Genomic DNA, 23,644 nt, shown 5'->3' on the forward strand with positions numbered 1-23,644 from the left:
GCTTTTTGTAAATTAGTATTGAGTTAGGGACTTATGAGTCAATGTGTTGTCTATATAAACATGTTAACCACTAAAAGATAAGTACATGTGTATATCCGTACAGAGCATCCCTCGGCATGAGTACTCGTTTCATGATATATATCATTTATATGCACACACACAGTGGACAAGACGTCAGATTTCTCTTCTTAGGAGCGATATGACCTTGTCTTGGGATTTCATTCAGTTACACATGTCTTTTTATTTGTCCCCAGGATACTATGGGGACGGCCTGAATGCTATCATTGTGTTTGCTGCCTGTTTTCTGCCAGACAGCAGCCGGGCAGATTACCACTACGTCATGGAAAACCTTTTCCTGTGAGTGCTGATGGGGTTGGCATCCGTGGGCATGTGATGGCTGATAAAGGGTCTTTAACTGCACAGGTACATGGCATAGCCCATCCTAAGCCTCCCATAAGAAGCCAGTCATATTTCCGTCAAGGAGCCTCGCTCTAGGGGACTTGTCTGTAGAACAGTGGGAGAAGAAAATGAGTGGAGTCTCAGCTATGGTTAAAACTTTTCTAACGTTTCCTTTGGGCAAAGGATTGTTTTTGTTTCTGATAGCGTGTTCTCAGTGACGGAAAGCTGCCCTCACTGACCTTTGCCCTCCTTTAATTTGAGTTGCCCTTAATGTTTGATAACATTGCTGACATTTTTTTTATGTCACCTTTTAAAGCCACGTATTTTTCTAGGGTGGCTGCACACATACACATAAAAGGGCAATGCTGACGCATTGTTCTCAAGAGAAAGAGATAACACGCACCCCCTACCCTTCAATGTCATTCACCCTATAATTTGAACGTCACTTAATTATGGTGTCAATAGAATGAAATCTTTCATGTGGGAACTGAAAATGTTTCTCTTCCTTCCCGTGATCAGATATGTAATAAGTACCTTAGAGCTGATGGTAGCGGAAGACTACATGATTGTGTACTTGAATGGTGCCACCCCCAGGCGGAAGATGCCAGGGCTAGGCTGGATGAAGAAATGTTACCAGATGATTGACAGAAGGTACGTGGGCACCACCGTTTAGTCACTGTTTTGACTCCCCACTGGCTCTCACATCTAATATTCTTCTACTCTATATAATACAGTCGTGTCATAGAGAGAGCAGGTTACGCACACATGAAGCAGTAAGTTGTAAAAATATTACCGAAAGTATCGCATCATGCCTAAAGCTAAGCAAAGCAAACCCTCCCTAGATTTTACAAACTGTTAACCCTGAATCTGGCAGGTCTAGCCCACTCTAGATTGCAGGTGTGCAACTTGAATGGACAAACCTAGGTACCTACGAGTCTTCAGTGGTGTCATGTGACCTCGCTACTGTTTTATGTGTTAGGACAGCCGTTCTCATCCTGTGGGTTACAACCATCAGAAAACACATCCTTCTGACGATCTTAGGAACTGAGATGCTGCTCCTCTCTAAAATTAGTGTTATGAAGTAGCAACAAAAATAACTGTGGTCGGGGGTCACCACAGTATGAGGAACTGTATTGTTGGGAGTCATAGCATCAGGAAGGCTGAGAACCACTGCACTAGGGTTATGACGGTTGACAAACCGTTGTATTCCTATTTCAGTATTTGCGTCAGTTCAAGGTGTCTGCTAAGCCAGCGCTGCCTTTATGTGCCCCTTCCTCAAAATCCTTATCTCTCTGCTCAAACTTTATTGTTATATATATGAAAATTAAAATAGTAAAACTAATAATTTATGGTATATATTATACCCCCTTAGATGAGGCTTCTTTCTTAATGTCATGAGAGTGATTGTTACATTTAATTAAAATTTGTTTTATGATCCAACATAATAAAGTAGCATTGTTTTTTTAAAAATATTTTTATGGTTTATTTAACTTTATTTTATGTGCATTGATGTGAAGGTGTCAGGTCCCCTGCAACTGGATTTCAGACAGTTGTGAGCTGCCATGTGGGTTCTGGGAATTGAACCCAGGTCCTCTGGAAGAGCAGTAAGTTCTCTTAACCACTGAGCCATCTTTCCAGCCCCAAGTAGCATTGTTAATACTGAAAAATGTGCCTGAAAACAAGAATTATTAAAATGGTAAATATATTAGAACAAAATAAGGCTTTGTCAGACCAAATAAATTATGAAGGGATAGAGGATATAGCTTGCTCGCCTAAGGCGCATGAGGCTCTGTTTTCATTACCTGCATACACACCTATAATCCCTGTATTCAGGGGTAAAGACAGGAGGATTAACTTAGAAGTAATCCTTAGCTACACGGAGAGTTTGAGGCCATCCTGAACTACACAAGGCCCTATCTCAAAAACAAAAGACAGTAAACAAACAATGAATAGTCTAAGTTGTTATTGAAGGCATATTCTTTTCAAGTTAACAAAGATAGGGCTAACAAAACTGAAGAACATCATTAAGCTAAAATATTCCAGTTATTGTAAGTTTGTGTACTGTAGAAGTAACAACCTTCACATTTGTTTTGGTGCCTGTGGGGAAAGGAGAGCTAAGTGTCAAGTTATGTCTCAAAAATTATTTCAGGAAGCTAAGGAGATAGTTCAGTGTATGAAGTGCTTGCTGGGCAAGCACAAGGACCTGAATTCAAGTCCCATAGGTGTGGTGGTGCCTGCTTGTAAGCCTAGTTTCTGGGGAGGCTGGGACAAGCAGCCTCCTGGAGCTCACCGGCCAGCCAGCAGAGTCTGATTAGCAAGCCTGGGGTCGCAGTGAGAGGCTCTGTCTCAGTGGATGGCCCCTGGAGAACGACACTGGAGACCCGTGTTCTCTACAGGAGTCCATACACACTTACACATATACCTGCGTGGATAAACACGTGCACACACACACGGTGGGGGAGAGTGGGAGGGGAAGATAAAAGGCATTTTAAAAATTAACCCTGGACATTCTGTACATCTACAAGAAATTGTGACTTTCCTGGAACTCCTCCTGGGAACTGCATGGAGTCTCATTTGGGGATCTACTTTCTGTTTCCAACAATTCCAATAGAATTGTTTCTTTTGTCGAGACAGGTTGCGCAAGAACTTGAAGTCATTCATCATTGTCCACCCGTCGTGGTTCATCAGAACGATCCTTGCGGTGACGCGACCTTTCATAAGGTATAACTGTGGCGGTCACAAGATGACTGTATGATGACGTCATTTCAGAGTATGTGAACTTTCCTGTGATGAGGATTTGTAAGCTAGGAGAATCCAGGAAAACTTAACTGACTTCTGCCTTCCTGGAAAAATACTTTGGACTATGCACCCAGAGTCCTCATGTAAAGGGCCAGATGTGATGGCACACACCTATAATCTCAGCGCTCAGGAGACTAAGGCAGGAGGATGACAAATTTCAGGCCATTGGCACACCTGCAGGCCAGAAGAGAACACCGGATCTCATTACAGATGGTTGTGAGCCACCATGTGGTTGCTGGGAATTGAACTCAGGACCTCTGGAAGAGCAGCCAGTGTTCTTAACCTCTGAGCCATCTCTCCAGCCCCGCAAATTCTTAAAACAACAACAAAAAAGTGATAATTAAGTCATATAATATTTTCCACAACCATTGCAAAACCTGGCCTCTAACTTGCTTGCTGTAAGTGTGGAATTTGAAACTGTGAGAGTCCCATGCCACATGGAAGGAGGATTAGCCAGTACTTGTGAGGAGATAGGTTATTTGGTAAGAAATAAAACATTTGGGTGACATGAGACACTAAAGGCTGGGAAAGGCGAAAGCACAGGCCTTATGTATGTCGTTTCTCCTGGGCAAGAACCGTGTAGGCAGCCAAACTGAGTGGCGAGTCTGAGGAATCATCTTGGGCTCGAGTGTCAGGATTCACTATTTCTATCCAGTGACTCCTCAGCACGGGACGTAGGTGCTCTATGACTATGTTTGGGGCCGTGAAGCAAAATATGGTTCATAATACAGGAAACTTCAAATAGTTAAGTGACTGGAACACTATTTTCCAGAAACATTTATAAATAGAATAAAGTCTCACATGACCATCAAGATAGATAAATACATTTTCCTGGCTCAAAATTATTAATGAATTTCTTAGCTGGGTGGCAGTGGCACATGCCTTTAATCCGAGCACTTGGGAGGCAGAGACAGACGGATCTTTGTGAGTTCGAGGCCAACCTGGTCTACAAGATCTAGTTCCAAGACAGGTTCCAAAGCTACAGAGAAACCCTGTCTTGAAAAACAAAACAAACAAACAAAAAGTTACTAATAAATTTCTCATTAAAATACAATATTCTGGAGAAAATAAATATAAGATATGTATGTGTCTATATATAGGGAGAGAGATGGACACTATAAATATAGTGCATATATATATATATATACATACATACATGTAATAGATTTTTTTCCTGTACCTTCCAGATTTTTTAGAAGGAGTGGTATTTATAACAATGATTAGAATATTAAATATTATGATATTTATGATATTCTCATTCCTGACTTCTAATAGTTGAGCAACAGGGTTCTGTTGGCAAAAATTAACTATTGACTAAAACATGAGAAATTTAATGAGCTGCCTTTTTTTTTTTGAGTGTTATGAACTATGATCTAGTGGCCTGGAGTAGGGCACCTGAATAAACAGGGCCCTATTCTTTGGTTCTAAATGACAGAAATTCAACTCTAGTTGCATCAAGGAAACAGCAAATCAAAATATATCAAGTTTCTGAAGGACCTGTACTCAAACTAGTGGTAGGGTCTTATCTCTTTCTCCACCTTACACCCATTTCTTGGTGCTGCCTACATTCCCAAAGAGGCTGTCTGTAACCTGCCAAGGCAGCTCCAAGAGTATTCAGTCCTTAGATCTTTACACCATTGGGCAAGAGAGAGCCTCATAGAATGCATGTGAATTTTTTTGTAGCCCAGTACTTTCAGTGTAGCTGAGTAGATGGAGCAGAGCCCTGAGGGAGACTCTCATTATTTCTGCGAGAGAACAGAGGCAGCATGAGCATTCAGGCCATACCATGTGCAGGAGGAGAGAGGAAAGCCCCTCTCTCGCCATGACTTGTTTTCAGGTGTCCCAGGCTATGAACACAGCTGCAAAGGCCATCTTAATGGGGAGAATCTTGAGGGAGTTGAGTTTTGAACCCCAGTACCCACGTAGAAATCAGGATATGGCAGCACATGTGTGTAATAACTCCAGTGCTAGGAGACACAGACAGGAGGATCCCAGGGGAAGGGAAGGCGCACTCTGACCAGGCAGCCCAGCTAATCAGTGATCCAGGTTCAGGTGGAGGAAGACACTGGTGTCAGCTTCACCCCTCTCCAAATGCACACACGGCACATGCACTGTACACACTCAGACACAGACAGAGAGCCAGTGAGTTACACACACACACACACACACACACACAATGCTCAAAACATTTCTTAAGTGGAACTCCATGTTTTAGTTATTTTTCTGTTGCTATGAGAAAACACCATGACCAAAGAAAACTTAAGGAAAAGAGAATTTCATTTGGCTGGCATTTCTAGAGGGATGAGAATCCATGATGAGAGTCCAGCACAGAGTCACGGCAGTAAGCAGCAGGCACAGCAACAGGAACGGGATGCTGAGAGTGCACATCTTGAACCACAAATGGGAAACAGAAAGAGCTAGCTAGAACTAGAGGCTTTCAGTCTCAAAACCTGTCCGCAGTACCATGCCTCCTCCTGCAAATCTCCACCACCCTAACCGCCCCCCCCCGCCCCCAAAATGCTACCAACTGGAGACCAATTGGTCAAATGCCCAAAACTATAGGGGACATTTCTCATTCAAACCACATACTCTATATAAAGGATAAAACCTGGAGAGAGATGGACAGGACGTAGGAACAAGTAGAAAGGTCACTGTTCCACAAGAGTGACCTCAGCCTATCCCATCTCAAGTAGGCAGAGTACAACTCTGCTTTGACAATGTGGTTCCCTTGTTGACCATCTCATTGTGCAACCATGTGTGAGCCAGACATCTCTGTTAACCAAATAAATTCCTGGAATTAGGTATCAGTGGGCTCTTTAAATAGGAAGAAAATGCTTCTTATTCAAACTTCTCCGTATAGTTGGCATTTTGGCACTGCTGGTGACCGGTCAGGATGAAGGTGAGGAAAGAGTTAAGAAGAATGGAGGAAAGTCACAGAGACGTGAGTGCAGGCAACAGTTGCGCACAGGAATTCTCTAAATGATGAGCTGTGGCCAGGGTCAAAGGGTCCTGCGGATTCCTCCTCTCAGTCCATCTCAGAAGGAGCTGCTACAAGCCACCTGCTGGAGCCAAGCCAGGAAGATGGATGCTTGCTGAGTCTCATACTTATACCCCAGTCCCCAGGACAAACCAGACACAGACAAAGTACACAACTTGGCTGGGTTACTCATTTGGGGGACCATGTAAGAAACACAAAAGCAGCAGCAGGTACTTGATTCTCAGAGTAAACAAGAGGCAATGAAAACACAACCAAAACCAAAGCTAATGGTTTGTTTTGTTTTGTTTTGAAAGGGGGGAGGGGGGAAGGCATGATGTTAGATGGGCAGGTGGATGGGGAGGATATGTGAGAAGTTGAAGGAGGAGCAAGCATGATGAAAATACAGTGTATGGAAAAATTGTAATAAATATAAATGAAAATGAACAAAAAGTTACTAAGATTATTCAAAACTCACATCCAGTGTGCTCCAAATGTGTCGGGGTAGGGCAGAGCCGTCTGGAGAGAGGTGCTTCTGTTTTCCCAGGAGGTACTTTGTCCAAGCGCAGCTCCCTGTGTCTTAAACCCTGACGCGGAAACCCCCGAGAAGACTGAACATCTGCTAGTGATAGTTCTGTGTTTGTGGGAAAGCGGGCGATACTTTCAGAAAGGTAAACATGACTGCATAATACAGCCAGGCTCCTGCCCTGTCATCCATTCTGCATTTGAAATAAGGATCTGGTATGCTATTCAGATGTTTCAGGCACTCTGCATTTCTCATTTTGCCCTCTGCCCACAGGTACAGGTTCAGTCAAGCACTGATAGAAAACATTAAACAGGTGAAAATCTCTGAAAATACACACACTTTTTCCTTTGTTGTTTTACTACTTTCCCCCCTAAACAAGCAAACAACTGCCTGCATGGTCTTGACATTCCATATAGGATCTGAGGCACCTGGGGGTGGGCTGTGGTTCCCGGAACCAATCCCCCATGGATGGTGAGCTGTCTGTAGAACCCGAGAGCATGGAACTTACAGAAGTAGAAAGGAGACTGGTAACTTCAAGGGGCCAGTTTCGTAAGATGCTCCAAGAGTACATAATACAGACAGAAAATAAGAAAGTTCAAGAAAGCTCTTATACATGAAGGCTACCATTGATAAAAACTGCTTTATATTTTCAAATTTCTAAGAAGGGTGCTTCTAAATGTTTTCACTACAAAACAAAACCAAGTGAGCATATGAAATGGTATGTTTTACCTGGCACAGATTAGCTACTCCACAAAGCATTTGGGACTTCAAGCAACTGCTTTTATAAAAGAAATATAGATTATCCTTCGTCAATTAAAAAAATAGTTATGGTGGTTCCTGTTATTTCTACTATTTCTAATTGACATATATATATATGTGTGTGTGTGTGTGTGTGTGTGTGTGTGTGTGTGTGTACATATGTTTGTATAACAATAATAAAGAAGAGACCTTGACTTTGGGGTAGGGAGGTAAGAGTTAAAAGTGGAGAGGGAGAGACAGGCATGATAGAGATGCAGGGCTCATGTATGAACTTCTCAAAAAAAAATAAAACATATTAAAAAATGGTACTAAAGCAGTTTCTGGTCCATCATCATGGCTGAGACAATGTTATCCTTTCTGCTCAGCAAGCTTTCTAAGTCCAGCTTGAGCATCTCAAGATTTCAGGATGTGGGTGTAGTACCAGTCAGCGGCAGAGTGAATGCTTAGCATGTGTGAGAGCCCTGTTGCCAATAATGTAGAAAAGAATCCCAAAAAGGTTTTCAGGATGAGACCATGGCTTTGCGATGGAAACATAACAACCAATATAAAGACTCTTCTCCTTTTTTTCTTTCAGCTCAAAATTCAGCAGTAAAATTAAATACGTTAGTAGTTTATCTGAGCTCAGTGGGCTGATCCCCATGGACTGCATCCACATCCCCGAGAGCATCATCAAGTAAGTCATCAGAGTGGGGAGGGGGCTGGGAAGACAGTCACATCTAGAATAATGAGAAATGGCATCTTATTTTTAAAGGAAATATTGTCTAATAAATAAAGCTTTTGCTATCGCCTATTCTCTCAAATCCTCTTTCAGGCGGTGTAATGCTTAGTTTCACACAACTTTTAATGATTAGTTTCTGACTTTAAAAAATTTTATTTCATGTAATATATTTTGAGCATATTTTCTGAACCAATATTAACTATTGATTGACATTTTCGCCTTGAAATATATTTCCACTCTGGAGACAGCATGCATGTACTATTAACTGGACTATTTACACCTGTGATCCTCTGCTTTACATTAACGTCTTCCCATAATTTGGATTTCTTTCTTCATAAGTAATTTGTCTGTGTGATTCCAGAAAATAGATTAAAAAGAAACGACGATTATCTTCAAAGACCCCTCCCCTTGTCCTCATGATTGCCTTTGGACAGAAGATTAGATAGAGAGCCTCTTTTGACGAGTGGGTGGGTGGCGAGGAATAATCTCCTTGCCTAGGACCACCCTGTGCGTGAAAAGCACACGTACTGTGTGGGTGTCAAGATTACATCTGAAGAGAGGCAGAGGCAGGCGGATCTCCCTGTGAGTTCAGTCTGGTCTACTGAGCTAGTGCCAGGTCAGGCTCCAAAGCTACACAGAGCAACCCTGTCTCGAAAAACAAAACAAAAACAAAAGTTAACTCACAGCATTTGGAACTGGAATTTGAAGACAGATATTAGAGAACGAATATTCCTATCTAGTCGATCACTGCAACGAATTATTAAATTCCTATCTGATCAATCACTGCAAAGAATTATTAGTCCTCTGTGCATCCTGGTTTTTTTTTTTTTACTCTTGGTACAGGTGATTAATTGTTTGATTGTTTGATTATTTGTTTGTTTCATTAAACTTGAAAGGGACTTGATCATGAACTCTAAGGAAAAAGACAAGTGTTGTATATCTCCCTCCAGAAAATAGATAGCAAAATAGTCCTCCAGTGAGGGCATCCAAAGCATCTCAGTAGCACACACATAGAAGTTGGCGTCTTCTTGTTTACTGTGGAACCTCTTACTGTGGAGCTGTGTTTGTATAGCACGCTCAACTCTCATCTTAACCCCCATTTTAACAGATGCTAGGGAGACAAGTTAGCACGAAGTTACTTGGGGAAGTAGGAGCAGGAACCAGGCAGGCATGGGACTAGAGTTCAAATCCAGGTTAACCTGTCACCAAATGTCCACATGCTTTTCTAGTAGATTCTATATCCGATAGCTCATAAGTAGCATTTGATTTCCCTCCATCCGCCAACTCAGGCCTGAACACACTGTACCGATAGACTTACTGGAGTCGGATGGCTCAGCTGAACCAAGCAGTATTTATAAGATCCTAACCAGGGCTTCGGTCCTCGGGAAAGTCACAGATTTCCCAGGACCGATGCCACCTCCAGCTCTGACCTGCATGCTATAAGCTGCACCCTGCCTCCCAAACCTACTCTCCTTATAAAAATAATAGTGATATGGAGTAAGCAGGGGTTCTTAGGAGCAACTGAAGTCTCAGGCAAGCTGTAGCTGGTGGGACAGTGTCTAGGGTCCTGGAAAATTAACAGGCACCAAAAGTCATCCCAGGCCCAGTGGCTTCTGGGTTCATTGTCTCACAGACTGAAAGAATGAAGTTCACAGACCATGGAGAGGGTGAGTTTTGGGAAGGAGTTTATTATAAGTTCATATGAGAGTTTATGGATGAGACACCAGCAAAGTGCTTATGTGTTAAGAGTAGGTCCCAAGGAAAGGTCACCACCAGATTTTCCTATCTAGCGTTTAAGAAGGCTTTTCTAGGCTGAGGCATGGGATGGGGCACGGGGGAGATCTGGTCAACCCAGTTGTCCTGTCCACCAGGTATTCGTGTGCTCCAGGTTTGTCATACCCTCACATGGTTTCCAGACAACAGTATTCCTTGCTGTGTAAAAGAAAAAAAGATACCAGACCAAGACAATAGGCCCCAAACACACTTGCATTTCTAGCCTCCAGCCAGGACAGAACTACTGACATTTCTGGCTTCTGACCAAGGACAAAAATCAGAACTGCTCCTTTTTGAGGAGCCTGCCCCTAAAACATCCTGACAAGCTTCTGTCTCCCATTCTCGTCACCCGTCAGTCACCTCCTGTGCTGCTAAACCTTGCAAAAGATGACCAAGACATTCTCTCCTCTTAAGGGAGTGAGCACTGGCCATTTCCCAGAAAAACAGCAAGGCCTCCCATGATCTGGTGGAGACAGTGGAAGGAAAAAGGAGCCTTGGAGGCAACTGGATGTGAACCTTCCCTCCCCTCCCACTTCTCAGTGCCTCTGAGCCTTCAGGCAGCCTATGAAGATCCTCAGAGATTTAGTGCTCACAACCATAAGATGGGGAAGTAGTTCTCAGAGCGAGGATGGGCCTGAGGACAGAATGAAAACGGTGAGCAGGAAGGCGGAGCTTGAAGTCTGCAGTGCTAGTGATTATGACTGCATTGCTTTGGGAAATGACAGTACTTGGGGGTGGGGTGTCAGCTGAGAAGCTAGGCATGGCCAGACACTTTCCATCTATTCTCAAGGGCCACATTTTGGAAAAAAAAAAAAAAAAATGCTTCAAGAGGAAAAGTTCCCTTTAAAAAGATTCGTTTTCTGGAGGAAGAACTAGCACTGTGGGACTTCCCTCCCTCCCCACCCCCCATCTGTGTGTCCTCCTGTCATGATACAGCTCAGGGCATCTTTTCTGCTATTTCTTTTACTAGCCCTCATTGCTTTGTTTCCACGCTGTGTTATTTTCAGATTGACGTGGCCATTGCTGTTTTCATTCACTGAATAAACATTCAAAGCATTCGATCCCAAACAATCCCCAGAACAGAATTCAGCTGGGTGGAGCCTGGCATCCACAGACTGAAAATGTAGTTGATCATCATTAATTACAGTTGGTTCTCATTAACTAGGAACTGCTGTGTTCAAAAGTCATGGTAGATGCTCAGTGAACTCTGAGCTGTTATTCCTGGGGGAATACGGGGCTGGGATCCTGTCTGCTTTGGGTTGCAATGTTTTCATGACCCACCAGTACATAGCCTTGGTTTTTCATCACCCATCAGGATATAACCTTGGTTTGTTTCTCGTGGCCAGCAGTATTGCCTTGGCTCGTGTGTGTCTGTGTCTGAGAAAGCCTCTTAGTGAACACGCCTACTCACTATCATTGTGCTCCGCTACATATGGCGGCAGCTGTGTGTGATCACGACACTCAAAGACTGAAACTGACCCAGAGGCTGAGGCCAGCCTGGGCTACACAGCAAGACCCTCTCGCAAACAAACAAGCAAAACAGACCAAACAAAATCATGCACTCAAGGCCCCAGCAGGAGAGCGTGTACCTAAAACGAGACACACACGTTCTCTGTGAGGTACAATAACTGTCTCGTCCCTTCCAACAGTAGGTAATGTTTGGTAACACGCTTGACTGCGATTTTAGATAGCACAGTCACCAGCCAGAAGAACAAAATGAGGAAAACATTTATCAGAGAAACTATGAGACAGGAAGGCACAGCCTCATCCTGCTCGACTTCTGCTGATTGTGTGCACAGGGGGCAGCTTGAAATTTGTCACCTTGTGTCCACAAGTGAACAACAGCAACAACAAAACAAAAACACTGCACAGTGACTCCAGAGATTTCAGATGTCTTCGTGAACAGGCAGATTTGCAGATAGGGAATCTACAGACAATGAGGGTTGACTACATGTCTATGAATTGTAAACGGTTAATTGTGCCTGACACAAATAAGTTTTCTCTCCAAAGCCAGTCGTGTTGTCTGGGTAAGTGTTTTTCTCTCATGTGCTTACTGTTTGAAGCAGTGGTTCTCAACCCGTGGGTCGCAACACCACTGGAGGTGGCATATCAGATATCCTGCATATCAGATATTTACATTACAATTCATAACAGTAGCAAAATTGCAGCTATGACGTAGCGACATAATAATTCTGTGGTTGGGGTCACCACACCATGAGGAACTGTATTAAGGGGTCGCAGCATTAGGAGAGGTGAGAACCACTGGTTTAAAGCATCTGCCTCTCATTTTCCTCCTGTTCCTCATGGCATCCGTTTCTTATCTTGTAAGGTACGATGAAGAAAAGTCTTTTAAGAGAAATGTGAGGTAAAAGTCTCGAGATCTATATTCACGCTGAACTCCCTGTGTGTGTGCGCTCCAGGGCTGTATGTATGGGTGACCTCAACATGCTTCCCGAGGAAGTCTTTGAGTTCTCGTCCAAGTCTTTGTCCTGTGTGTAAAGCTGTTGAGGTCACCTGGATCTGCTACTGAAACCTACTAAACAAGATCCACCCCTGATTTGGCCCAGGCTGTGAGCTAACTTTAACTGTCCCCAACATGCTATGGACGTTCTGAGCTTCATTCAGCTGGCATGTTTCTCATTCCCTTGCGACATTTCCATCACCTTTAGGAAGGGATTTGCGGAGTGAACCAACAGGACTGCCCAACAGGAAGGAAGGGCACCGTGTTTAGCTGAGCGTGTCTCTGTGCGCCTGGAGACAGCTTTGGGGGGATAAAGCGAATACACACCACTTACATTTGGCTCTGCTTTGCGGGAAATGCTCACGCTCTGCTTGCTTTTTTTGTGTTTGTTTGTTTGTTTTTGTTTGTTTTCTCCAACGGTAATTTTCGCTCGTGCAGACTGGATGAAGAATTGAGGGAAGCATCAGAAGCAGCTAAGTAAGACGTGGTTTGGGTTTTGTGGCTGGTGTGATATTGGCTTGCAGTTCGGGAATGATTGGGGAGAACGGCATGGCTGCTGTTTCCTTCCTGTCCCCTGATAATAACTGCACCTTGAACATTCCGTTCCTCCTATGGCCAATATAATCATTGATGTTTTATTATAACCTATCCCCCCACAATCTTAAGGAAAGCATTTGTCACTGTTTAATTTATTTTTTAAATGTGCCTGAAGTTCTAGATATCACCAGAAAACACATCACAGACATTGCCGCGTGGAGTGTTGCATCTGAATGAGCCTTAGATACGTATTGAGGCAGCAGAACCACACCAGTTTGTATGATGAGAAACAGTAGCAAATAAACATTGGAAAGATTTTTGTAGGATTAGTTTCATGGTGGCCACCCGAGATTGATTGATTGATTGATTGATTGATTGATTGATTTTTGGTTTTTCGAGATAGGGTTTCTCTGTGGCTTTGGAGCCTGTCCTGGAACTAGCTCTTGTAGACCAGGTTGGTCTCGAACTCACAGAGATCCGCCTGCCTCTGCCTCCCGAGTGCTGGGATTAAAGGCGTGCGCCACCACCGCCCAGCTGCCACCCGAGATTTAATTAACACTCTGGGGCTAGAGAGATGGTCCCAACCATTATGAGCACTGGTTGTTTTTCTAGAGGACCAGGGTTCTATCCCCACAGGATGGCTCCCAACCATCTGTAACTCCAGGTCTAAGGGATCCCAAACTCTCTTCTGGTTTCCGAAGACACTTCATACACACAGTGCACAGACATACATGCAGACAAAACATCCGCGCGCATAAAATAATAGTAAAAATAAACAGACGCTTGGTTTAGTTTCTAAGAATTATCACTTAACCCGTAGTTTTCAAGCTGTTTTGATTGGGGGTGGTCATGGCTCAATTTTGTGAGGCATGATACTAAAAGACAAAAGGCATCCTGACAGGGAAACATAAAGTGAACACATGTCAGATGATGTCGTTTGATGAAGGACAAACGTGAGGGAACCCATAGAGTTCCCACGCGCTTGAAGAGGGTTTAAGTGGCACACCTGTGGTGGTCACTGCTCCCCTTGTTCCAGGTGCCACATGGATACTGAAACCACATATGGTCCAACCCCCGAGTGCCCTGAGATGGCTCCGCCTGACAGCTTTCTTTTGAGCTTTAGACCCACACAAGGGTAGAAAACACTGTGGAAGGGTCTATTACTGTACCCAAACCACACGGATCCATTCTTCATTCACAAATGAGGACGAGTCCCTCCACTGCCTTCCCGGTGGTAGCATGGAAATGTCTGCAGATGGTTGTTTGCTTTGGAGAGATCACCCAGTTGAAAAGCGAAGAGACTGGGCCTGGAAGCTTGCCCTTTCTTGATTAGGTTCCAGCTTCACTGGGCTTTTGCTAGCTCACTGTTGGTGCTGACTTCACTGCCCTTGCTCCTAGAGTCACCAAACTTTCTCCATAAAATTACCGGACCCCTGCAGGGTGAGAAAAGGGAGGGAGCGAGGCCATGCCCTAGCGAGGGAAACAGCCTCCTGAGAGTTTCAGGAAAATACTGAACTAGACACAGATCCTCATCAAATGGATAAATGAGCTTGTCCAATTACTCTCAGTGGAAAAGGAACCCGTGTGTTTAAAAGGGATCCATTGGACTGGAATGGTGGCTCAGCAGTTAAGAGCATTTGCTGCTCTTCGTGTGGACCTGGCTTATGTGCCCAAAACCTATATGGCAGCCCACTGTAGATCCAGTTTGAAAGCATCCAACTTCTGACCTCTACAGGCACCAGGCACACATGCGGTGCACACACATACATGCAAGCAAGACACTTGTACACGTTTTTAAAAATCTTTTTCAAAAATAAGCTAAAAGGATCATAGGATCTTTTAAATCATTTTTCCCATTAGAAAAAAAATTACCAGAGGAGGGGAAAAGTAAAAGCTGAGTGTGCTAAGCATTAGGAAGTGATGTATGGGGAAGCTGGACTCTGTTAGCATAGTTATCACCCTGATATGAACATCATGAACAGCTAAGTTACACAGAGACACGTACAGCATTGAAAACTTTGATTTTATTCTCTTATATGGCTACGCTGTTCTTCCTGGACCTGCCCCTCTTCGAGGGTATTAGAATTCATGAGAGCCATCTGAGCACGGCTCAGCCCTGGGGAGCGGGGATGGTCTTGCCCCTCTCCTGTAACATCAAGCAGAGCTGGCCCCGGGGAAGTCTTTTGTTTCCAGGCCTTGGAAATTCCTCACTCTTGGGAAGCCTGAAGGCTGGCTGTGTTCTGTCAAAACAAAATTCAGCTGTTTAAAAGGTTTGCCTTTGTGTATAAAATATTTTTTTATTATTTGAGGCACATAAATTCTTTTTTCATATTTATGTTCACTGCATAAGAAACAGATTTGAAAAGTAAGAAAAATGGCGAGGACAGATAACCTCTGGAGGTGTTTGAAGTTTTGTTACTATTATTGTTGTTTTCTATTTCTATACCTTGATTAGTGACTCTATGTCAGTCCTGATGCTAAAAGTTAGTAGCATCGCTTGTTCGGCTACAGGTTTGGGGGCACAGGAGTAGTAAGTGGTACCACATTAAACAGTTACAGATGCCCCCAGCAAGCGATGCTGACACAGCACTAAGAGCAAGAAAATGTTGACTGCTTCCTGTTTGTTTTTTTTCCCTTGCACCCAGAACTAGCTGCCTTTACAACGATCCGGAAATGACTTCAATGGAGAAGGAGTAAGAACCCGCCATCAATAGCAGCTATGTGGTTACATGCAGTGTTGTATGGCTGCACTCAAAGTGAATCTAATGTATCCGGGATTGGGTAAACCCCTTGAGATGTTTAGCTTTTGTGGGCTCTGTTTCTGAAATGGCTAATTACAGAGGCATTGGCCGGCTACTGTGGCTTTAGTGATTGCCACAAAGGACAACCGAATGCTTTGCCTGACGTTCACCTTTCTGCTCCAAAAATGAGCAAATGCATTTGGGGGCCAGTTGTAGGAAGCGCAACTGCTTTTGGAATTACATCATCCATTGTGTTTAGGAAAAGCCCAGTCTTCCATGTGGATTTAATATTTTGGAGGATAGGGAAGAAATATCTTTGCTTTGCAAATTCCAAGAGGCAGTTGAGCCTGTCTGGGACTTCTGGAATTTTATAGTTTGATATTGCTGTCCTGTAAGAAATAGAAATTAGGCATGCATAGAGTCCTTAGCCCAGACTCTAGAAGACGCTCACACACAGTGCCTGAGATTCATCCTAGAGTAAGCTTATGAAGGCATTTTAAAGAGAAAGGGAACTATGGATAAAGCTTGTGACTAGCCAACGTTTTGCAACCATTACAAAGAAAAAAAAGGCCCAAGGTGGGATTTGAACCTTGAGCTTGCAGATCAGAGCCCGTGGCTCTCCAGTCGGAGGTTGTCTGTGCTTGGATGCTGCTGCAGCTCATTTAACAGAGGACAGGAACTGCTCGCGTAGGAGCGGCTGTGTCAGATTCATGTAACTGTGGTCAGCAAGATAAGCTCAGAAAATTTGACATCCACCAAGAACCTCCTAATCTGGCTTAAGTAGTGGGGAATTGAGGGTTGGCTTTGTTCCCAGGGACCAAGAAAGGCGAAGCAAAGATCAGCTTCAGCATATCTGCCACATCACTGTTTGTCCCCTCCGGGTCCAAAGGGAAGTTGGAAAAGGCACAGTGCAGCGTCTGCAAGCTGCCTCGTTGACTTTATAGCTTAAAGGAAATTTGGGAACAAAACCCTGCCTCCCTCCTCAAAAAAGGAACAAAGGGCAGGATAGCTATTGAAAGGGGGGACCTTACAAATCATAAAGCTATTTCCGAAAGGTCACTCTTGTCCTAATTTTTGAGAGTGACAGCACCAATTACTTCAAGCAAATTGCTTTTGCAAAGCAAACCTGTCTCAGTCTCTAAGTCCACCATAATTCTTTTTTTCAAGCACAGGGCACTTCCTCCTGTTGTAAAGCAATGCTCCTTGAACACTTACCAGCACCCATAGTTCAGCCTGCCCCTCATTGGCCTACTGCTGCTACATCTTGGGGTTTACCCACACCTCTGCCTGCCTTGTTTGTCTGCTCTTCATTGGTGGGAGGGCTATGGGGTTGGTGGAGAAGGTGGCACATGGATTCCTGTTTGCGCTCTTTCCAGGGCTGGCTGTGGGGAGGGCAGGGGCTGCCAACTGTGGATGTTATTTCCCGTTCTTAGAAGACCATATGCTCTAGAAGTTTTCCTTTTCTTCATCCCCGTCTTTCCTGCATTTCCACCAAGCATACCATCGACCCAGACAGCAGGTTGATGTCCAAGATGGGGAACAACAGTGGGCAAGAATTCCCCCCCCCCCCGCACCTCCAGATCTGCATGTTTTTGCTTGTCTGCTTTAATATTCGAATGGATGTTAGAACGAATGCGCTCTGTTCAGCTTCTGGGGACTACATGAAAGCATTTTACACCTGTAGCTAGTATGGAATGGATGAAGTACAAATCGGGCACAAGTTCTTTCAAGTGGCTCCATTAGGCTAAGAATGAAGAGATATTTAAGGGTACTAGAGTGGCCTCCCATTCTGCACAGAGAAAAGGAACATTATACCTTCCTTGCAACTCCTCCATTAAACACAAGTATTTTTAAGTACCATTAAATAGGATTGTCACATACCTTGTGAGGAATCTCATTTAATGCATGCAAGAAGTGAGCAGCCTGCCCCTGAATGATAAGTCATTCTCATGTAGGGCCAGTTGGTTATGAGCAACTAAGCTCATCTCCCCAGACAGGACGAATCACCCATCTATATTAAATTCTGGTCCAAGTTGCCATCAATGTCGTTCTTGAAATGGACACTTTCTTAGGAAGCTGTTTTCAGTGCTTTTCTCCCTTACTTTAGGTTTGGGTTTTATTCATTCCTATCACAAAGTTTTAGCAGGACTGTTTATATTTGTAATGCATTTTTTTAAAAAATGATATGGTCAATGGTTCTATTTGGTGAGGACAAATTAGAAGCATTATCAGTGGCTTTGTTGACCCCACAAGCTAGCGCTTGTCTCAAAGCAATCTGTAGAACGGTTTCCTGTGCAGACTTGTCAGGAAGTTGTCCACAGTTGCTCTTTGTGTGGGCTGGGTAAACAGGCTTTAGTCTTTCAGCTAGTCTGTTACCAACAAACCAAAGCAATGTCTTATACCCCAGAAAGTTTTACAAAAGACTCAGAACAAGAGAGAGAGAGAGAGAGAGAGAGAGAGAGACTTGGAGATGTATATTCTAGGGTGTTGGATCAGGCATTCATCAAAGGCCCAGACTGCAAAGCGCAGTGACTGCCTATTTTAAACTCTATGGAGTTTGAGATTAGTGAATGTCTTCGTGTTTTCAGGGGGGAACTGAGTCAGCTCCCTGAGAGAAAGAATAGAATTCCAATTACTGCCTCAGACCTAGCACTGACTTCTGAGTGCATTTTACATCTTAGAAGCAAACACAATTAAAAAAGAAAAATGACAAGTATGTTAGGAACAGATACGGGGGTCCAGCAGATGAACAAAGACACCGCCCAAGCAAAGTCCTGCAGATAATAAGTCAGATCCTTGAAGGCACAAAAAAACAAATGAGTTCCCAGTGTCTGGTCCCCTCTGAGCTGGCCCCTCAGCACTTTTGTCACAGCGGTCTCTTCAAACTCCCTAAGCAGAGAAGACTATTGCCAACTTAGACCTACTCCTTTCCCAGTTGTGAGAGACTGTGCCAATCTGTCTCAGTGGAATACAATCCAGAAATGGGAACTAGGAGGGTGTAGGTGAAGTGGTCAAGTGTGCACAGCCACCAAGCGCTGAAGTCACTGAGGGAATTTCAAAGTCAGAACACCACACTAGTGCAATGTAGACAAACAAGTGGTCTAGGTTAGTGGCTTTATCTGCAAAGCTGCTAGGAAGGACTTGCTTGACACATGGGCCACAGGAAAGTCCACCCCAGGCGGACTGATGACTCAGAGGTGCAGAGAGAGATCCAGACTTCCTAACACGCTGCTTTCAAATGATTCCTTCCTCTTTTTATCATGACTGGATAAAAGTATCTCTGGCTGCTAGCTGGCTCTCGTTCTCTTCCTGTGTGGTGGATGTACGAGACAGTTGTGTGATGTTCGTTAAAAGGCAGAGGAGAGACCCATGCAGCTCCCAGAATGTTTATTCCACATTGGATAGGAGCTAGGAGGGCCAGGAAAACAAGTTGCTGCTTAGACACCCCAGAGACCAGTATTTAGACACAGTTAAGGATGAAAGCCCTCTAGAGGATTGGTGGTGTGAGCCTATGTCCAAAGGTCAAAGATTGCAGCGTCTGAGGTCCACTAGCAACAGCAGGGAAAAAGCCTTCCAGAAAGGAAGGGACAGTGTGAGGAGAGCAAGCACTACCTGACGTCTTTAGTTTTCTAGTCTGTCCCGTACCATCTGGTAGACAATGCCACTCTCATTCAAGATGGGTCTTCACCACTCAGTACAGACTCCCATTGTAGACATATTCTCTCTCTGTGTCTCTCTTTCTCTGTCTCTGTTTTTCTGTCTGTCTGTGTGTCTGTCTGTATGTCTGTCTGTCTGTCTGTCTCTCTCTCTCTCTCTCTCTCTCTCTCTCACACACACACACACACACACACACAGAGAGAGAGAGAGAGAGAGAGAGAGAGAGAGAGAGAGAGAGAGAGAGAGAGAGAGAGAAATGTGCTGTACTGTCTCTCCACTCAAGTGGACAGAAGAAAAAAAATGGATCCACTAAAAATAGGAAGGCATAGTGATGGTCTTTATCTGATTTGACTTTGGATTTGAGGCTCACCATGAACCTTTCTGGGTCCTTTTGGAAAGGCGGAAAATGCTCCCAGAAGCAGATTTTAAAAAAGAAACAGTCGATATTTTTTAAAAAATATTTATTTACTTATATATGCATGTGTGTTTTGCCTGTGTGTATGTCTGTGCACTGTGTGTGCATGCCTGTTGTCCAGAGAGGCTAGAAGAGGGCACCAAATTCCCTGGGACTGGAGTCACAAGTTACAGATGGTTGTGAATGGCCGTGTGGGGTCTGGGAATCAAACCCAGGTCCTCTGAAAGAACAAGCAGCCAGTGATCTTGACCACTGAACTATCTTAACCATCACTTCAGCCCCCAGAGCCAATACTTTATAGAAAAACTTAACAACTGGTAGGCGGTTTTCTAGCATAAAAAAAAAAAAACAGGTGGTTTAAGTTATTGGAAAAAAGATGCCAATGAGTGACACGTGAGCTATCATTGAATGCTCTTCATTCGCTGTTTTCTCTCCCTGCCCCGCCCGCTCCAACCCAGTATTGACCTGAAGCTGAAAGAGAAGCCCTAGCTGGCTGGCTGGCAGAGGAGGGATCACTTCCTGCTTCGCGGTCTGCTGGAACATGCCTACATGGAAGAGACGGGGATGGTATCACCTTTCTCCTCCTTGCACCACACGGTGCCATTGGAAATGTCCACAGGGCAAAAAATAGGAAGAGAGTTTCTTCACTGTTAAAATATTTTATGAAATGTTGTGTATTTTCCTATTTTGCCAATTATGTGCCTCAACCATTTGAGTTGAACCTTAGCAAGAAACTAGAACCTTCCATTTTAATATTCTGCTAACCCTTGGTGCAATGGGACTCGGTTCCTTAGATTGGTTTTTACCAAAAGTATAGCCTAATTTTGCTGTTAGACAGATGTGGATGCATGTCTGTAGTTTGACTGAATTTCCCTGTACAGCTTGTTCTGGATTTAAGATGCACAGGGCTTGCTTTGTCCCTGGAATGCGACTCTCTAGAGCTCTATGAAATGTTGAGTCTGATTGGGACAGACAGACAGACATATGACATCCTCATCAGCTAAGGCACCTGCTCCCTTCCTGTCCACTCGGGTCTTCTTTTAATTTTTCAGAGGGAGCTTAGGCCTTCTAACACGTGTAAGCTTTACTTTACATAGCTGTACGGAATGGCTCTTTTAGGACATTATTTCCCTAATGATCTTTGGAGACCTTCATATCGTGAAAGTTAAGATAAACATCGAATTTTCAGTAGCTCACTATGCTTCATGCAACAAAGCAGGTTCAAGCCTTTAGACTTCAACTGCCAACTCCAAGGTGGCCCACACAAACCTTATTTGGTAACAGTAAATCATCCAAAATTAACACGCATATGCATTGCAAAAGCAACGCTTTAAGAGGTTTACAATTAAACACAAGTATCTACTAGCCTTCATAAAATAGTTCGTTTCTATCTGTGGATCTCTAGAAGAGACTGGCACGCTATCCCGAGGATAGGCCTTCACTGCAAATGAAGGTGGCTTCCTTCCATTAGCCATATGCAATCATACTAGGAAGTTTTACCGATTTCAGTATCCTAAAATAAAATGCTACTGGCGCACAGAGGCACACATTTGTTTTCATACTGTCTGAAGCTCCTTTCACGCCTTCCTCTCCAGAATGGAGTAGTGACAACAGACAGTTCTCCACAGAACCAAAACACCATCTTTAGAGGAGGAAAACAAGAAAGAAGAAAGCGTGCTGATCGCTTCGCTACCAAATATACCCATTCCCACCTTGGCCTCTACACCTTTTGTATCTATTTAAACACTTTATCCAACTGAGTGGGCAGAAGTGGATATAAACTCACTTGTTTTTGTCAAAAACATTTTTTTCTTTCAAGACACGATCTCACTATGTATCCTAATTGTCCTAGAGCTCACTATGTAGATCAAGCCAGACTCAAAGTTGTGGTGATCCTCCTGTGTCAGCTTCCCAAGTGCTGGCTTATAGGTTTCCACTATAAATATCTGGCCTTGTAGAGAAAATTTCGGCATTTAGAGACAGTTAAATGTCACCCATGGCCTACTGAGAAAAACGAGGGGTCCTCGCACAAAAGCATGCCAGGACCAGACTCAGACTGAAGCCGTCCAGCAAGCTCCTCTTGAGACTCATTTTCCAAAGTCCCCTGTTACCAAGTAGTGGGCAGACATCAAGATGAGTGAAGACAGGCCCTGCCTGGTCACTTTGCTGAGGAGAGCTGTCTACACTCTGTGCCCTGGAGCAGTCCCCTCAGCCGGGAGACTTTGTTGCCCAGGTGACAGGGCTTCTCTAGCTCCGTTTGATTCCTGTCTGTTTCCAATCTGGTCTTCCATCCAAGCTCACACACTATTCATGGGCCATTTCTCCTCTCTTCATAAGCCTCCACATCACCATTTAGTTTTGCCTATCGATCCCTTTCAGCTTGGTACCTTTTAGATTTTTGTCTTTCTTTTTTTAATCTCCTTCCTCATTACATTTGGTAATTTGATAGAAAAACCCCAGATTGAGCTTTGTAAGCCCAACTCCGAGCATCACGGTGGCTTGAGGATAGCTACCCAATATTCTGATCTGCTCACCTGTCTAACACATTAACTCCATCCTATCCCATTAAGAATTACAGGTTCCCCCAGCCATGTTGAACCCATGAAGTCATGAGGACCTCAGAGTTCAACTAAGGAAACCTGTAGACAGTGGATCGTTGAGAGAGCAAGCTTTTCACAGCCAACCAGATACGGTAACAATCCCACCAACTTACATTTTCTTTGAGCTTGTCCAGCCTTTGTATGGACGCTCACTCAGGTGACATGACATAGTAAATTTAGTGTGAGCATCTTTCAAATAAATGATGTTTGGAATATCCTTGGCTGTGATACCACTCCAATATTTAGGCTTGTACTATCTTATTATCATCAGAAAAACAGGCTACTTTAATTGCACGTGCTAGAGAAAAGCTACCACATTCATCCAATGAATAGACTACTGGCAAATCCCCAAACTAGCCTGTAAACAGGTAGATATAACTCTTCCATTGCTCGGCTCCAGTGCCTGCACCCTCAGCATTCTTGCTTTGGTTCGGACTGCTGGGAACTCTTTGCACTTTTTCCTGTAGATCTGTAGGTAAGGGAACACCGAGGGGCCATCGGGGCCAGGGTGGTGTTTTCACTCTAAATAGCAGCGACTGTTTAGCTGGCTTTTGACTAAGGGATGGACCAAAAATCTGCACAGAACATAGTTGATGAAGAGTGAGATGTTGAGGGCAATAACTAGGGATGGAGGAAGGCCCCAAAGTTCCTGTTGAAGCCATTACAGTGTTATATATGGTTCCTCCCTAGGGCATCCTAATGAGCAAGGAAGTCACTCCCCCTTAGCCTCCATTCTTAGGATGTAGTCGTGAGGATTCCTTTATGGTTCTGCTCAACCCTGTCTTATCACATGCCCCTGTGGTCTGCTACTTTAGAAATATCTAGGTGTGCACAAATTAACCTTTTATATATTGAAAGAGTTTTCTACATGTATTGGATTGCTGAGAGTAAAGTATATATTAGACTTGTTTTGGTAAACAAATAAATTCTACCTAAATAGTATGGATTAAAAATACAAAAATATGTAAGAATATATCTATATACCCTCGCTGTGTAACTCTGAAATAAAACTAGATTCCACATTTTGCGGTTTCCTTTTTCGACTTAGTGAAACTCTGTGGTCTCCCTTTGCAGGAGCATGATATGCTTGGCACTTGCCACAGGCAAACTGTATATATTTTGGTTTTCCTGGAAATCTAAACTATATTATTCTCTTTCTAGCATCACCTTTCATGTCTTGGAGTTCTTTGCTCTGTACTTTCAAAATGTATCATTTACTCCTCGGGTAAGGAGCTTCTCGTTTTGGAAGTATCCTCTTATTTCATGGTTACTTTAGTGTGTGGGC

At 43.7% G+C, this 23,644-nt stretch overlaps 1 protein-coding gene across 1 annotated transcript in view; it reads left to right on the forward strand.

The window, feature by feature from the left end:
* The window catches only part of Prune2 (prune homolog 2 with BCH domain), a 212,516-nt gene extending 189,132 nt beyond the window's left edge, over positions 1-23,384 (forward strand). The window contains exons 14-18 of the mRNA XM_042054453.1: positions 255-357; positions 919-1,050; positions 3,034-3,120; positions 8,032-8,130; positions 20,218-23,384. Coding sequence (XP_041910387.1) covers positions 255-357; positions 919-1,050; positions 3,034-3,120; positions 8,032-8,130; positions 20,218-20,248 — 452 coding nt within the window. The 3' untranslated portion in view covers positions 20,249-23,384. The remainder of the gene's footprint in view (positions 1-254; positions 358-918; positions 1,051-3,033; positions 3,121-8,031; positions 8,131-20,217) is intronic.
* The last annotated feature ends 260 nt before the right edge of the window (positions 23,385-23,644 follow it).

This window comes from Arvicola amphibius, chromosome 1, assembly GCF_903992535.2.
Source record: "Arvicola amphibius chromosome 1, mArvAmp1.2, whole genome shotgun sequence".
In the NCBI taxonomy this organism is placed as follows: Eukaryota; Metazoa; Chordata; class Mammalia; order Rodentia; family Cricetidae; genus Arvicola; species Arvicola amphibius.